This window comes from Ovis canadensis, chromosome 11 (genome assembly GCF_042477335.2).
Source record: "Ovis canadensis isolate MfBH-ARS-UI-01 breed Bighorn chromosome 11, ARS-UI_OviCan_v2, whole genome shotgun sequence".
In the NCBI taxonomy this organism is placed as follows: domain Eukaryota; kingdom Metazoa; phylum Chordata; class Mammalia; order Artiodactyla; family Bovidae; genus Ovis; species Ovis canadensis.
In genome coordinates this window covers 31,393,231-31,407,993 of record NC_091255.1, presented here as the reverse complement: position 1 = coordinate 31,407,993, position 14,763 = coordinate 31,393,231, and the positions used below count along the sequence as shown (strand labels likewise).

At 58.6% G+C, this 14,763-nt stretch overlaps 1 protein-coding gene and 1 long non-coding RNA gene across 9 annotated transcripts; one reads left to right on the top strand and one right to left on the bottom strand.

Moving 5' to 3' along the window:
- Nucleotides 1-445: 445 nt before the first annotated feature.
- On the bottom strand, nt 446-12,453 carry WDR81 (WD repeat domain 81). Of its 8 annotated transcripts, none has more exons than XR_011259789.1 (10): nt 8,492-12,266; nt 7,474-7,581; nt 7,044-7,234; nt 6,744-6,934; nt 6,322-6,487; nt 6,077-6,242; nt 4,682-5,385; nt 3,653-3,798; nt 3,181-3,360; nt 446-1,824 (listed from the first exon to the last, which is right to left on the bottom strand). XR_011259789.1 is itself a non-coding variant. In XM_069603022.1 (10 exons), the coding sequence occupies exons 2-10, from the start codon at nt 7,565-7,567 to the stop codon at nt 1,504-1,506; spliced, it is 2,145 nt and encodes a 714-aa protein (XP_069459123.1). In that variant the 5' UTR covers nt 7,568-7,581; nt 12,339-12,453; the 3' UTR covers nt 446-1,503. The 8 variants fall into 8 exon arrangements, 3 of the variants coding, with proteins under 3 accessions (XP_069459123.1, XP_069459122.1, XP_069459121.1); XR_011259792.1 differs by having other exon boundaries at nt 6,132-6,242; XR_011259791.1 differs by having other exon boundaries at nt 4,696-5,385; nt 6,132-6,242.
- Nucleotides 11,733-13,480, top strand: LOC138447356 (uncharacterized). Its single transcript, XR_011259803.1, has 2 exons — nt 11,733-12,260; nt 12,940-13,480. It is a non-coding gene; the product is annotated as an uncharacterized lncRNA (long non-coding RNA).
- The last annotated feature ends 1,283 nt before the right edge of the window (nt 13,481-14,763 follow it).

Here is a 14,763-nt window from a genome sequence, read left to right as displayed (position 1 = left end):
GGCCAAGGACGCAGAGCTGGGCTGAGTCACATTCAGGTTCCCGCTGCCACGGTCCTCGCCTCTTCCTCAGAACTGCCTCCCCCTCCCAAGAAGAGGGAAGGGGAAGCTGCAAAAGGCAAGGGAGGAAACCTGGATCAGGATGCAGGATACGAATCCCTGTCCTCCCATGTCCCGGCTCCTAGTTGGCTGCCTCCAGCCTGAGTCCAGAAGGCAGGGGGAGGGGAGAGAAAAGATGCCTCTCCCAGCATCCCACTTCCTCGGAAGCAATGTTTCCTTCCCCTCCTCGGGATGAGGGTTCTGGGCTGCATGAACCAGAAGCCGTGGACCCTGTATCCACCTGAAGAACCATGGTCAGGATGCCTCCCCTCCTCCTCTCTGTCCAGGAAGCTACAGGGTCCCAATCTTTCCTCCCCCAACACCACCATCAAGAAAAGCCTCACTCGGATCCATGGCTCTTCCACAGGATTTATTGATCATATTTACATCTATTGCAAATAGTGAGAAGGCAGCAGGGGTCCAGCCTCAGACCTCATCTCTGCTCCAGAATGCGAGGACCTGTGACATCTGGGTCTTCCTGTCCCCCCCGGGGGAGGGAGACCTGAGATGCAGAGATGACTCTTCTCGCCCCTTCTTTCAGGGTCTTGGACCCCCTCCCCCAAGGCTTCTGGACCCAGAAGCTGCCTCATCAGCTCAAGGCACAAACACTGTGGTGAGGGGTGGGCAGGCAAGGCATGGGGTCACTCCAGGCAGGCACCATCTGGCCCCTCCATCTGTCCTCCTTTGGTCCTGCCCTCTTTCTTCCCCTACTGGTCCCACACTGGCCAGGGCCTGGCTGGGTGGACACTTAAGAGCCCAGCCTAAGGCTCTTAACTCCTGGACCATGGTCAGCCCTTCGAGGCTGGAGTCCAAGCACCGTCAGTGTTCTGGAGTGGGGCAGCTTCCCTATCCTTGGAGGACATGGTCAGAGAGAGCCAGCTGGAAGGGGGCTGTGGCAGAGACAGCTGAGCAGGGGGTCTCCTTCCCCCTTCCCCAGAGCATCCTGTCCCCATGAGGATGCAGAGGGCGGAGCTGGGGAGAAGGGAGGGCAGCGATGGTTTCCCAAGCTCTCTCTCTTTTCAAATTTTTTTATTTCTTGGCCGCACCATTCAGTATGTGGGATCTTAAGTTCCCTGACCAGGCATTGAACCCATGCCCCTTGCAGTGGAAGCACAGAGTCTTAATCACTGGGCCACCAGGGAAGCCCCTGCCAGGCTCTCCCATCTGCTTCCTGCTGGCTCCGAGCAGCATTGCCCCAAGTCATGAATGAGATCCCCTCTGGGGGGCTCAGTGGCTCTGGGAGTTCAGGAGCCCAAACTCCCACACCACCCTAGCTAGCAGGCCACATGGGCACCCAGGGCGTGAGGCCTGAGGCTTGCCAGGAAGGAGCTACTGGGGAAACATAGATGAGCGACGGCTTCCTGGAGGATGTGTGCCCGTCTCCGCCTGACCAGATCTTGCCTCAGCCTACGCCAAGAGGCGGACCACCCCATTGTCGGAGCCCAGCAGGAGGTGGCGTTTGGTGGGCAGCAAGGCCAGGCTGGTGAGCGTGCCGCGGAAGTTCTCAGAGCTGAGCTTGGTGGTGGCCTGGGAAGGCGGCTCAAGCAGGGAGCAGACGCCGATCTTGTTGGCCACAGTGCCGGTCACCACCTCGCTGCCGTACAAGTCGAAGGTGTGGATGGGGTCAGAGGCGGACTTGTAGTGATGCGTGGGCTTCGGCTCCAGCTCCTTCCAGACGGTCAAGGAGTGGTCAGAGGAGGAGCTGACCAGGATGCTGCCCTCCACTGCCTGCCAGGGAGAGGGGAGAGCCTCAGGGGGGGCCAGAGTCTTCCTGCTCTCTCCTACATCTCCTCCCAGGAAGACGTGTCGTCCTGAGTCAGGGACAGGCTGCCACCCTCCCACATTATGTTAGCGTCAGCTCATATGAGTATATTAAAGTATCATCGACCCAGTAATCATTGTAACTTGGGTGCTTACTACAGCAGGTGTTGCATCAGGCACATTAAACATCTTAACACAATTTACCTTCATAACAACTCTATGAGATAGGTGCTGTTGTTTCCATTTTACAGAGAAAAAAAACTAAGGCTCAGGGAAGTTAAGTCATCATACAAGGTCACAGAGCCAGTAAGTGGCAGAGCCAGGACTAACACGCAGGCTGACCCCAGAGATCTCCTGATGCTTTCTTGGAAAGTCAGAATTCAGAGGCACCCAGAACCCAGATCAAACCAGTCAATCCTAAAAGAAATCAACCCTGAATATTGATTGGAAGGACTGATGCTGAAGCTGAAGCGCCAATACTTTGGCCACGTGAAGTGAAGAGCCAACTTATTGGAAAAGACCGTGATGCTGGGAAAGACTGAGGGCAGGAGGAGAAGGGGGCAGCAGAGGATGAGATGGTTGGATGGCATCACCGACTCAATGGACATGAGTTTGAGCAAGCTCCAGGAGATAGTGAAGGACAGGGAAGCCTGGCACACTGTAGTCCATGGGGTCACAAGTAGCTGGACACGACTGAGCGTCTGAACGATGACAGAACCCAGGGGGCCCTGGAGGGATCCAGGGGTGCCCTGCCCCCAGCAGTGGCAGTGCCTGTCCCCTGGCTGCACTTAGGGCGGGGAGGAACTCCCAGCTGCCCGGAAAATCCCTCCCACAAACAGCCCTGTTCCTCCCTGCCTGGACCTCCCTGAGGCCTGTGCTTGAAAAACTGGGGCAGGCTGGAGGTGGAAGCAGGGTTCCCAGGCCTGACCGCCCCTTCCCCCGCCACGGCAGCCCAGCAAGGGGCATGGACTCTGCTCAGTGGTCTGGGGGCAGTAAACAGCCTCCCGGCTGAGCTTTATTTAACCTGACTGGGTCACGGACAGGGCCTGACCCCTGATCCCCCAAGTAAGACAAATATGGACAAGGGTTACTCATTAGAACATCTCCAGGAAGCTCAGGGTCAGCTCAGCCCCCTGGTTCCCGCCCCCGGGGCCCACCTCCTGCCCAAGTCCCTGAGGTGCAGTCTGGCTGCTGACCCGCCCTGCCTGTCAATCCTCCGGCAGGTATGAAGGACATCAGCAGGGGGGCCCGTCATGGGTGGGCCCTAAGCAGAGGTGAGGGCTGGAGCAGTCAGGCAGGAGGGGAGGGGACCTGGCCTGTCACCTTGATCTGCAGGATGTCCCCTTCGTGGGCAGGCCAGCCACGCAGAACCAGGCCCGTACGGGTGTCCAGCAGCACCATGAAGCCCGAGGAGAAGCCGGCCACAACGCTCCGGCCACTGGGGCTGACAGCCAGGGAGCGGACGAGCCCAGGGTTCAGCCCGCTGCTCAGGCGGAACTCATGCTGCCGGCAGAGGACAAGCTGGGGCTCTACCACCCAGTCCAACCCACGTTCCCCCGCCAGGTGCAGCTCAATCTCCAACCCCCAGAGCCTCATTACCCATCAAGGGGAGGCCCCCAGGATCCCAGGCCAGAGTCTCATCCCCACCCCTGAGGGTTTGCCGCTGCAGGTGATCTGTCTCCAATGAGAAACTCCACCCTGGGCTCCTCTCTTCCGGGGTCAGGGGTGGACGGAGGGGTTTCTCTCCTCCCTGCCAGGCACCCAGGCCAGGGCTGGAGAAAGGGATGCCCCTGACCTGCAGGCCTGGCTTCCTGCAGTCCACAAAGCGCAGGGTCGAGTCAGAGCTGGCCATGGTGATGCTGGTGTGGGGGGCGGGCATGACGGCCACAGCGGTCAGGGGCACCCGGCTGTCTGATGGCTCCACCGTGCGAAGAGTCTTCCCTGTGAAGGAAAGACATGGTGGGTCTGGGGTTCCAGCCACTGATGGAAGAGTCCCAACTCCTCCTATCCCTCCTGCTGCTGTTGCTAAGTCACTTCAGTTGTGTCCAACTCTGTGCGACCCCACAGACGGCAGCCCACCAGGCTCGGCTGTCCATAGGATTCTCTAGGCAAGGACACTGGAGTGGGTTGCCATTTCCTTCTCCCCTATCCCCATACTTGCCTCCCACATGCCAGATCTCAGTGAATACCAAGGATGTTTTTTGACCCTCCCACCTTTCTATTAACATCTCCATGGCCATGCCAGGCTTCTCTCCTCACATAGCAAACTGTGGCTGAAAGCTACACCTTCCACTGTCTGCTTTGATACTACTCCATCCCCCCAATCCCTGATTTTTAACCTTATTTCTCTCTACAATGATGACACAAAATAAGCAACTGTTTACCAACCAGGATACTACACGCTACATGTTAAGCCAAACCTCTACGCATTATCTATGCATTTGTTCTGATTCCCATTTTGCAGATGGGAAAACTGATGTTTCCAGGGACTTCCCTGGTGGTCCAGTAGCTGGGGACTCTGCGCTGCTAATGCAGGGGGCATGGATTAAACCTCTGGCCGGGAAACTAGGATGCCACATGCCAGCAGCATGGCCAAAAGATTAAAACACACACACACATACACCAATGCTTCCAGCCGCAGAAGGACTTGCTCAAGGTCACTCAGCCAGGAAGCTGCCAGGCCCTCAAACTCAGGTCTGATGGATTCCAAGTCCTAAACGCTCCATTCTGTGGACTCACTGCATCACCCTCAACCACACACCGTTACACCCCAACCCGCCACCCTTAGTGGAGGACAGGACAGCAGCTACAGAACAGGCCTCACCTGGGCCCGCTCACCTGTGAAGGGGTCCCAGACGTGCACAGACCCATCACAGCTCACTACACACTGCGGGGCCTCGAGCTGGCCCACGAAGAAGACGCTCTTGCGGTGTTGGGCGTAGACAAGGCGTGGGGCCGTCTCACTGGTGCCGTCCCCGGAGTTGTAGAGCGGCCAGAGGCGCACGGTGCGGTCCTTGCTGCCGCTCAGGAAGAAGTCCTCGCCGCTCAGGGGCACCACGCACTTGACAGCCCCCGAGTGGCCTGGGAAGCTCTGCAGGCGGATCTGGTGGAAGTGGAAGTGGGCGTCCTGCTGGCTCACGCCGATCTCGTACTGCCAGTAGGCCAGCCAGTTCCCGCTCAGCCCATGCGCACTCCGCGGCAGCTCCTGCTTCAGCGCATTGTCCTCAGTCTGGCTGCCAGGCCCCCCGCCGCCCACCCCAGAGATGGGGCCCAGTGGGCCAGGGCTGTCAGGCCGGGAGTCATCGGGGATCTGGATGCGGTTCCCGACCAGGACACTCCCAAAGGTCCCCGAGTGGCCGTCATCCTGGGGGCAGCCCCCACCCTGGGGGTCCCACTCTGGGCCGGTACTGGGTGCAGTGGGCTCCACACTGGCAGGGCTGCGGCTGCTCGGGCTGACGCTCTCCAGGTACAGCCCCGCCAGCTCCCCCACCAGCTCATGGTTGGGGACGATTTTCCGGATGATGTCACCTGGATGGGAGCGGGAGAGGTCCTGAGATGAAGGGAGATGGCCAGCAACTGCTGCCACCCACCCAAGGGGCTTGGGAACCACAGTAGACAGGGAAGATACTGGCTATGCAACTCTCAGCAAGTAACTCTGCGTCTCTGAGTCGGCTTCCTCCCCCTAGGAAAACCTGGATTCACGCCTTCAGTATGGACGTGTGAGCATCTTTCCTATGTGCTGGGTGCCACGCCGGGCATCAGAAACAAAACAGGGACCAAGACAGGTGATGCTCTGCCTCCCACGGCTCAGATGTCAGCGCAGGGATGACAACACATCTGACCCGGGCTGTTCGTACTATTCAGGGAGATGACACATGTAGATGCTCGGCACAGGGCCAGGCCTGCACAGTAAGCTACATGAATGGTGGGCCGCTCATTCCTCTTGGGCGGCTCCTAAAACATCAGTCTGGCAGCCTGACTCCCCTCCCTGCCCCAGGGACAGGCTAGGCCACTCTTGCGGCCCCCCATCCCCACCTGGCCAAAATTCAGTCTCTGTTTATATGTCACTGGGACTCAGAGGTCTAAGGCCAAACCCCTTTGCTCTGACCCAGAAAACTGCGCCTAACAACCACTACTGACTCCAGGGACGGGAGGTGGGGCCCTCCCAGGGGAAGAATGGTAGCTGCAGAGGCTGGGAGGGGACTTGATGCGGCAGTACCCAACAGGCAGGAGAAGGGCACGTAGATTGTGTACGCCATCTCCAAGGTGAACACCTTCTGCAGCTCGTCCAGCAGGGCGGGGTCCGCCGGCCGCAGCTGCCCATCAGAGAAGGCCACCTCTGGCAGCTGGCCCTCACTGTGGCCCATGGACTCCAGCTTCAGAGCCTGTGGGCAGGAAGCCCCAGGGAGTTAGCAGAGGCCACGGAAATCGGCCAGCCTGCAGCTGCCAGGTACATCTGCCCACCTGGTGCCGAAGTTCATGCAGCTGAGAGAAGACATGAAAGAAGGTGGCCACGGGCTCACTCAGGTGCTGCTGGACCATCTCCTGTCCGATACGCAGGCAGATGAGGGCGATGAGGCTGATGGTCTTCATACACAGGACAGTCCGGGCCTGGGCTCCACTTGGGAACCTGCAAATAGAGCTCATAAGCTTCAGTGATCCCCAGTCTAGAGGGCTTGTCCAGAGTCTATTACAAGCTGTAAACGAAAGGTGCCGTACAACCACCTCATCCAAACCAGATGAGGAAACGGAGGCACAGAAAAGTGTGGCTTGCTCAGAGTCACCCAGCCAGGATGAGAACCAGGATGTCTGACACCCCACCCCCACTCTGGGGGAGCCCCCTCTGCTGGGCTGCTCCCTGGTAGGGGGTACGGGCAGAGACTTACCCTGTGACAAGAGACGTGAGGAAGCTAAGCACGGGCAGCAAGACCTCGTGGCTGATACGGGGCAGGATGTCCATGAGGGTGGTGTCCGAGAGGTACACGATGATCTTCTGGGTCAGTGTCACGGCAGCCAGCAGTCCCGCCTCCTTGCGGCTGTTCAGTCGACTAGGGCCCGAGGTGCTACCTGGGGCCACCTATGGCCACAGAGCGGATGAGGGCCAGGTGGCCCCACAGACCCCCTGGAACCCCCAGAGGTCCTGGGCCAGCCCTCAGGCTCCTCAGGACCCCCAGATCCCGACTGACCAGGTAGCTGATGTAGGGCAGGTACTGGTAGGTGAGGACGGGCTCCCCATAGAGGTGGGCGATGTGCAGCAGGCAGCTGAGCACGGGCGCCGACACTATGTCGCCCAGGATCGGTCTCTTCTGATAGATGTTGCCCACGCTCAGCGGGGGGCTCTCGCCACTGCCCCCGGTGAACTGCTGCCGGGTGGGCCCTGCCAAGGAAGGGCCAGCAGTCCTGAGCAGCCCACGGAGAGCGAGAGGGAGGAGCCCTTCGGGGACTGCAGTGGCCGCTCCTGCTCACTCCAGCCTGGCATCTCCCTGAGCCTGACCCAAGCAAGGAAGGTGCTCGCAGAAGACTGGGACCCAGGAGGAGGTCTGAGATGAGAACAGGGAGGATCCGCTACAGGGGCCAGAGGGACAGAGCTGAAAGAAGCCCCATGCCCAATCTTACCAACATAACACGACGTCAGCAGGCGGAGCAGGTTCCGGGCCACGTGGCGAGAGGCCACAGTGGGGCCGAGCTTGGCAGACAGCCAGCGGACCATCTTGCAGGCCGTATCTGCAGGGCGGGAGTAGTCCCTGAGTGCATCAGATAACGGGGGCTCATGACTCCCCCACCCCACCCCACGGGCCCCACCTAGTGACACTGGTCCCAACTCCACCCAGGAGCCCAGCCTGAGCATGGTGGCCCCAAGGCCCCACCCTCCCTTTAGCAGAGCAGCTTGTGGGAGTCTGGCTTTGGGGCAGCTCCAGGCACCTCTGTGAAGTGAAAGTCACTCAATCATGTCTGACTCTTTGGGACCCCATGGACCATACAGTCCATGAAATTCTCCAAGCCAAAATACTGGAATGGGTAGCCTTTTCGTTCTCCAGGGGATCTTTGCAACCCAGGGGCCGAACCCAGGTCTCCCACATTGTAGGCAGATTCTTGACCAGCTGAGCCACAAGGGAAGCCCTACTTGGGCACAAACTGCAGGAAGGTTACTCTTGAGGTGACTCTCCCCCAGTTTCTAACTGAGGAGGTGCCCTCCACCCTCTCTGTTTCTCTTCACTCTCTCAGTCTAACCGCACTGGCCTTTCAGATTCCTGAGCGGAACCATGACAGCCTCAGAGGCTGGCACATGCTGTTCCCTCTGCCTGGAATGCTCTTCCCGCCACAGACCCTGCCATGTTCGCCCAGCTTCCTCCTCCTCACTGAACTTCCACCAGCACTGCTTTCAAGGAAGTCTTCTCTGACCCCTGAAAACAAGATCTAAATCCCACTGTATGCTCCCTCGTAGTACCCAGCCATGTTCCTTGCAGCACTAACAGAACTCCTGCCTACAGCGTGGCATGTCCTCTGCTAGACATGAGCTCCAGGAGGGCAGGCCTGCGTCTCTGCTGTGTGTCGATCGGCTCCATCCACCACTCGGTGCAGAGCTCGGCAGATGACGACCGTCAGACCAACACCTCCAGGCTCGAGAACTCACCAAGAAGGATCTTCTGTTCTTTACCCTCCGACTGCTCGGTCAGTGGCTCCTCTTCTTCCTCCCCGTTGGCCCCGTCGTCGCCAGCCACAACCGTATCCATGGACAGCACAGTGTCGGAGAGTGTGAGGTCAGACGTCTCAGGGACCTCTTCTTGTTCGCCCTCCCCCTCCCCCACCTCCAACACCACACAGCCTTCCTCCTCCTCCTCGTCCTCCTCGGATCCCTCGCTTTGCTTCAAGTCCTGGCTGCTGTCGCCTGACCTGAGGCTGCTCTTGTCCACCGGGATGCCCCCCTCGTCGGCCGCCCGCTCCTCACCCAGGGAAGCCTCGCTGGTGCTGCTCTTGTCGCTCAGCCGGCCCAGGCTCACAGCCTCAGCCTCCTGGGGCTGAGGGGACTCGGCCACATAGAGCCCGGCCTGGAAGTCCTCCGTCTCGGGGAGGTCAGCCTGGTCGTGGAAGCTGACGCCAGACATGTAGTCCGGGAGCCCCAGGCCCGAGGATGCGGCAGGCTCCCCGTCCATGTGGATCTCCTCCTCAAAGGCACAGGACCCGGGCCCGGCCCCCGGGAGCCCACTTTCCTCGTCCTCGGCGGCCCCCGCCAGGCCCTTGTTTTCCTCCTGGGAGGCCTCCACGCCAGCCAACACCTGCAGGACGTGGGGCAGGAGGTGGACAAGAAAGGCCTGCAGGCCCAGCCGCACCATCAGCTGGGCCACAAAGCAGTCAGTGTACAGGTAGAAGCGGCCGTGGAGCTGGCAGGGGCTCTCGTAGGCCCCAATGAGAGGCTTCAGAAGGTACTTATTGGCATTCTTGGGGCCCAGGGCCTTGGCTACAGGTTCAAATAGGTACCAGGCTGCATACACAGCCGTGTGCTCCTCAGACATAAGTGACAGCACGAAAGGCAGCAAGATCTCCAAGCCCTCAGGGGTGATGTCACTCAAAACGGCACCCAGCTGCTGCCACAGGGCAAAGACCAGCTCCCGCCCCTGGGCCTCGTCCTCCACGCGCCTCATCTGGTACAGGAGGATGAATTTGTGCAGCGCGGGGAAGTAGGAAGGGAAGGGGACCACAGAGCTGAAGGGGCTGAGGAGTTGGGCGGGGCAGGGTGGGGGCAATCCCTGGGAGACGGGCCTGTATGTAAACAGTGGATCCAGCTTGCCCCTCCCTGCAACCACGGGGCCTTGAGGGCCACTCAGCTGCAGAAGTGTGTCCAGCACGGGCTGCAGAGACACCGGGACCTCCTTGGGATGGCGTGCACAGAGCCCCTGCACAGCCTTGAAGCGTAACCACAAAGGTGCGTCAGGCTGCAGTGTCCGGACCCTGGTGGCGAACACCATCTCAGCCAACAGGACCCCCAGCGCCTGCATGTCCCGATGAAAGAGGTCCCGCAGCTGCACAGGGGGCTGAACCCAGGGTTGCTCAGGCACCTCCAAGTGGCCCCCTAGGCCTTTGGTCAAGAAGTTGCCTAGTTTCTCCAGCTCCTCCAGAGCCTGCAAAGGACTGAAGCCCTCCGGAAGAAGAATCTTGCCCTCCTCACCTTCCCCGGGGTCTGCCCCAGCAGCTCTGTTCCGACGGCTGGGTCGAGAGGCTGAGGCCCCCGAGAAAGGCAAGAGGCCTGGCGGGACTTGACTGGAGGAGGAAGTGGAGGAGGGAGACGGTCCCAGCTGGTCACCTGTCTTCCCAGCGAGAGAAATGGAATCCAGAGCTTCTGTGGCCTGCTCCAAGTCATCTTCCCCTACCCCGGGACTGTCCCTGGCCCAGCCAGCCTCACAGGGAGTGGCCTCCAAAACCGTCCTGCCCATCCCATTCGTAAGCTGTGCGGGGAAGTCCTCCCGGCCTGTGCTCTCCTGGATGGTCTGGAACCACAGATTGGGGACGAGGGGAGGTTCAGGGGCGAGGGCAGGGGCCCCCGCCAGGCGCTGGGGATGTGGCTGATCAAAGAGCTGCACCACGCCATAGCTGGTCAGGTGTGTGTGGGCGTCCACCAGGTGCAGACACACGTTCTTCTCCTTCACAGCCTCCTTGCCCTGTAGTTTGTAGCCAAAGGTGAGGTCAATCCAGTGGTGTAGGTCCTGGGACACCTCTCGGCTCTCCAGCAGTGCCCTGTGGGCAGCCACGAACTCCTGGTTAGAGCGGCACCAGGCCGGCACATCTAGGTCAGGCATGTCGGGGTGGATGGAGCAGAAGATGGAGGGGTCGGTGTAGAACTCAGGAATGCACTCATCTGGAGTCCAGCTCTGCATCCGCTCCATGCTGGCCGGGTACTCGTGGGGCTCCCACTGCGCCCGCACGTGTCCGCAGAGCACCGACCGGGGTGTGCGCCGGGCCTTGTACACGTAGTAGGTGATGTCAGAAAGCACGTCGGAGATGTGGTGAGGGACGTGAGGTGGCTCCCCGCCGCCTGCGCCTCCTGCCACAAACGCCTGCCGGGTCATCTCATATGTGAAGTCCAGCTGCTTATCCCCCTTGTTGAGGCGGAACTTGGACTTGCGCAGGTCTCGGAAGCGCCCACGAGGCACGGTGAAGTCGACCACCCAGGGCAGCACCGGATGGTAGTTGGGGTCCCCCTGCCGCCGACCCGCCAACCGATTCAGTTGCATGAGGTAGTGGAAGTTGCTGATGCGGCCGTGGACCCAGTCTAACACAAGGCCCCTGAGCTCCTCCTGGCATGTGGGACACCCAGGTCCCCGTCTTCCCTCCTCGCCAGGCTCGACACCTGCCCTATTTCTTGCTTCCTGGGTCTCCTCATCCCCCGCCTCCTCGGGCCTCTCATAAGCACTCAGGTCCAGGCGGAGCTCGCTGCAAAGTTTCTCATCCACGGCAATGTGGTGCAAAGACAGGGCCCCGCAGGCCAGTCCCTGCTGGTGACAGGCATCCATGGCCCTCAGCACACGGAAGAGAATGAAGAGCACCTTGGCTTGGCTGTTGGTCAGCTTGGCGGGGCTGAAGGTGACCACATCGTGCAGGGAGAACTGCACATACGGGTGCACCACGTAGAGCATCTCCGGGGACTCCAACAGAGCCTCCGCTCTCAGAAGACTGGGAGAGGCAGGGCAGCCCCGAGGGGCACAGGGGCCTTCTCTGGCATATGAGGGGCACTGCGCAGCTTCGCCCAGTGGCAGGAAAGGGCAACCATAGACCCTCTGCAGAGCCTGTCGCACTGAATCCAGGGCAGGGACAGCTGCGGGGGCAGGGCTATGACTGTAGGGCTGCCCGTAAGTGTGATACGCGTGGCGCCACAGGTTGCGATAATTCTGGGCAGCCACATCCTGCATGAAGCGAGTGAGGGTCTCCGGGGTGCCGGATCCCTCCTCAAAAGCCAGGCCGCCCAGCGGGTAGGAGAGCCTTCGTTTCCGCAGCCCGTGCACCTCGACTCTAGTCCAGCCGGCAGGCAGCCTCTGCACGGAGCGTTGCAAGAGAGTCCTGACTTCCGCTTCGCTCAGGCCTTCGGCGCGCGGACAGGGTCCCGGGGGCAGCCTGCGCTCGCGGAGGCTGGCCAGCCAGCGCTGGGGCACCAGAGCTACCACGTGTGCACCCCCCGGGGCCGGAGCCAGCTGCCGGGCATCGATGCTCAGGTCCTTCTCCACGCTCCGGAGCAGCTCCTCCATGTCGGGGCTCGGGGGCGGTGACCAGCCCTCCGCCTTGGCGGTAAGCGCGACTTCCCGCCCCCTGCTCCCCAGGGCCATCCCCTCTTGGCCGCCTGGGGGCAGCGCGGGGCTGAGCCCTGCCACAGCCCCCCTCGCCTCGGCTTCCCGGATGCCAGATGGGTAGGGGTAAGCGAGGGACTGGGGCTGGGGCGGAGGAGGCGGGGATGGGCCGGGGATAGAGGGGGGCCGCGGGGGAGCTCTTACCCCTCCGCAGGGTCCTGCGCTCCAGGCACGGCCGGGCGGGGGCTGAGGGGCGCCAGCGCCAGGCTCCACCGCCAGGCTCCACCGTGACGGGTCAGCTGACGCTGCTCACGTGATCGCCCGGTACGGAAACAACCGCACGTGGCTCGACTGAACCCGGGAACCCCGCCTCCTCTAGGCCGCGCCACCGCCCGCCGGCCTCTCCTTCCCCGCACCCTGCTAGGCCTGGTGGCAGCTTCGCTTCCTCCCGGGCTGAATCGGGCAGGGGTGGGGGCTATGAGCGGCCCACGAGACTTCCCTTTCCCTCCTTACTTCCTCCTTCAAGCGCTGGGACGCAGACCTATGGAGGGTTTCCCTTAGAGAGGGCAGCCTCGGGTGATCACCCCCGCCGCCGCCGCCGCCACAACCACCTCGCTCTGGTTTTACCGATAAGAAACCTGAAGCAGAGCTGGGACTTTTCACATTAAGTTCCTTCACCGCCTCCAAGCTGCCTTCCAAAAGAAAGAGCTTTTAATTTTCCAAAGTTTCAGCGGTAACATTCCATTTGGCCCTGGCAACACTCAGTGATTTAGGAAGGGCGGTTATTATTGTTCATATTTTACAGGTAAAAAACCAAGAACCTCTGAAGAGGCTTGTCCAAATGGCAGCATGGAAACTCACCAAACTGGGGCACAGATCTGCTCTGGAGTCCTCCCCACTGAGCTCTTTTAAGGCTTTTTTTTTTTTTTTTAAATAATAAAAATTCTGGGCAATCTTGGGGAGAGAAGTTGAAGGCTGAAAAGCCAGGATGGAAATGTTCCCCCAAGACTTCCTGTTGAAGATCTGTCTCTGCTGTGTGACAGAGCCTGCCTGCTGTTGTCAGAGCCTTGCAGATGCCACGGTGGCTGGGGGGAAGGTGCAACACGGCAGGGAGCAGAAACCAGCGAGCTGGCGCCAGAACTACAGGACTCCTTCAAGACGTCTCGATTCTGACTCATTTGTGGGATTGACAGGCCATTGTCTTCCGCGAGACACCAGTATCAGTATCTATTTTTCCAGTCCCACTCCTAGAAGGAGAGTTTGCCTCATGTAGGAGTCTGGTGTGGAGGTGTGGGAGCTCCATAAAGGCACTTAAGAAAAAAAATAAAGTCCTAATTAGAGAGGAACAGGAATGGCTCAGCCATAATTTGATTTCATCTGTATCCTTCTTGAAAAAGGCAGCTAGAACCGCTGATGTGCTTGGTCACATGACCTTGAGTGATAATAACTTAACAGCCACCACTTACAGAGCACTGATCAGGAGCCAGGCATCTTGCTAAGCAGTTTGCATACTTTAAATTCTCACCACAACCCTTTTTAAGAGGATAGTTTTAGATCCGTTTTAGGATGAGGAAGCTAAGTAATTTGCTTAGGTCCCATAACTAGGAAGTGGTAGAACCAGGATTCAAATCTAGGCCTGGCTCATTCTAAAACCAATGTTCTTTGTACTCCTTGGCCAAGTACTATTTTGTTTTTAATTAAAAAAAAAAAAAATTGGCCATGCCCTGTGGCATGTGGGATCTCAGTTCCCCAACCAGGGATGGAACCTGTGTTCCCTGCAGTAGGAGAGAGTTAACCACTAGATCTCCAGAGAAATCCCTTGTTTTGTTTTTTAAATTTTATTGGAATATAGTTGACTTGCAGTGTTGTGTTAGTTTCAAGTGTACAGCAAAGTGATTCAGTTATATATATATACATATATTTATTCTTTTTCAGATACTTTTCATATAAGTTATTACAGAATACTGAGTTCCATGTGCTGTATGGTAGGTCTCTGTTTGTTATCTGTTTTTTATATAGTAGTGTGTGTGTGTGTTAATCCCAAGCTCCTAATTTGTCCCTCCCTCACTGTTTTCCCTTTGGTAACCATCGTGCCGTATTGTTTTTTTTTTCACCTGGGAAATTATGTGTTCTTAACAATCTTGTATCCCTAACATTGGTCTAAGTACCTAAGCCCAGAGGAGGGTCTGGAGGTAGTGCCTGCTTCTTGTGTGCTGCGTGCTAAGTTGCTTCAGTTGTGTCCAGCTCTTGGTTACCCTGTGCACTGTAAGCCCTCCAGGCTCCTCTGTCCACGAGATTCTGCAGGCAAGAATACGGGAGTGAGTAGCCACTCCCTTTTTCAGGGGATCTTCCTAACCCAGGGATTATGACTCCTGCATTGGCAGGCAGGTTCTTTACCACTAATGCACCTGAGCCTGCTTCTTAGTACCAACAAAATTTTGCAGTCTTCTTTGCTCTGGTTTCAGTTTATCTAGACTAAGGAGGCATTCCTTTTTCTTTCTGCAAGTTTGTGTGTGCCCTGCCCTCTAGTGGTTTTAGCTTGTAATGCACCAATGACCTTGAGTGTAACTAACCTTATCTCTTTAAGAGTTCTTTCCATCCCTTATATTGAGATGTCTTTGCAATACTG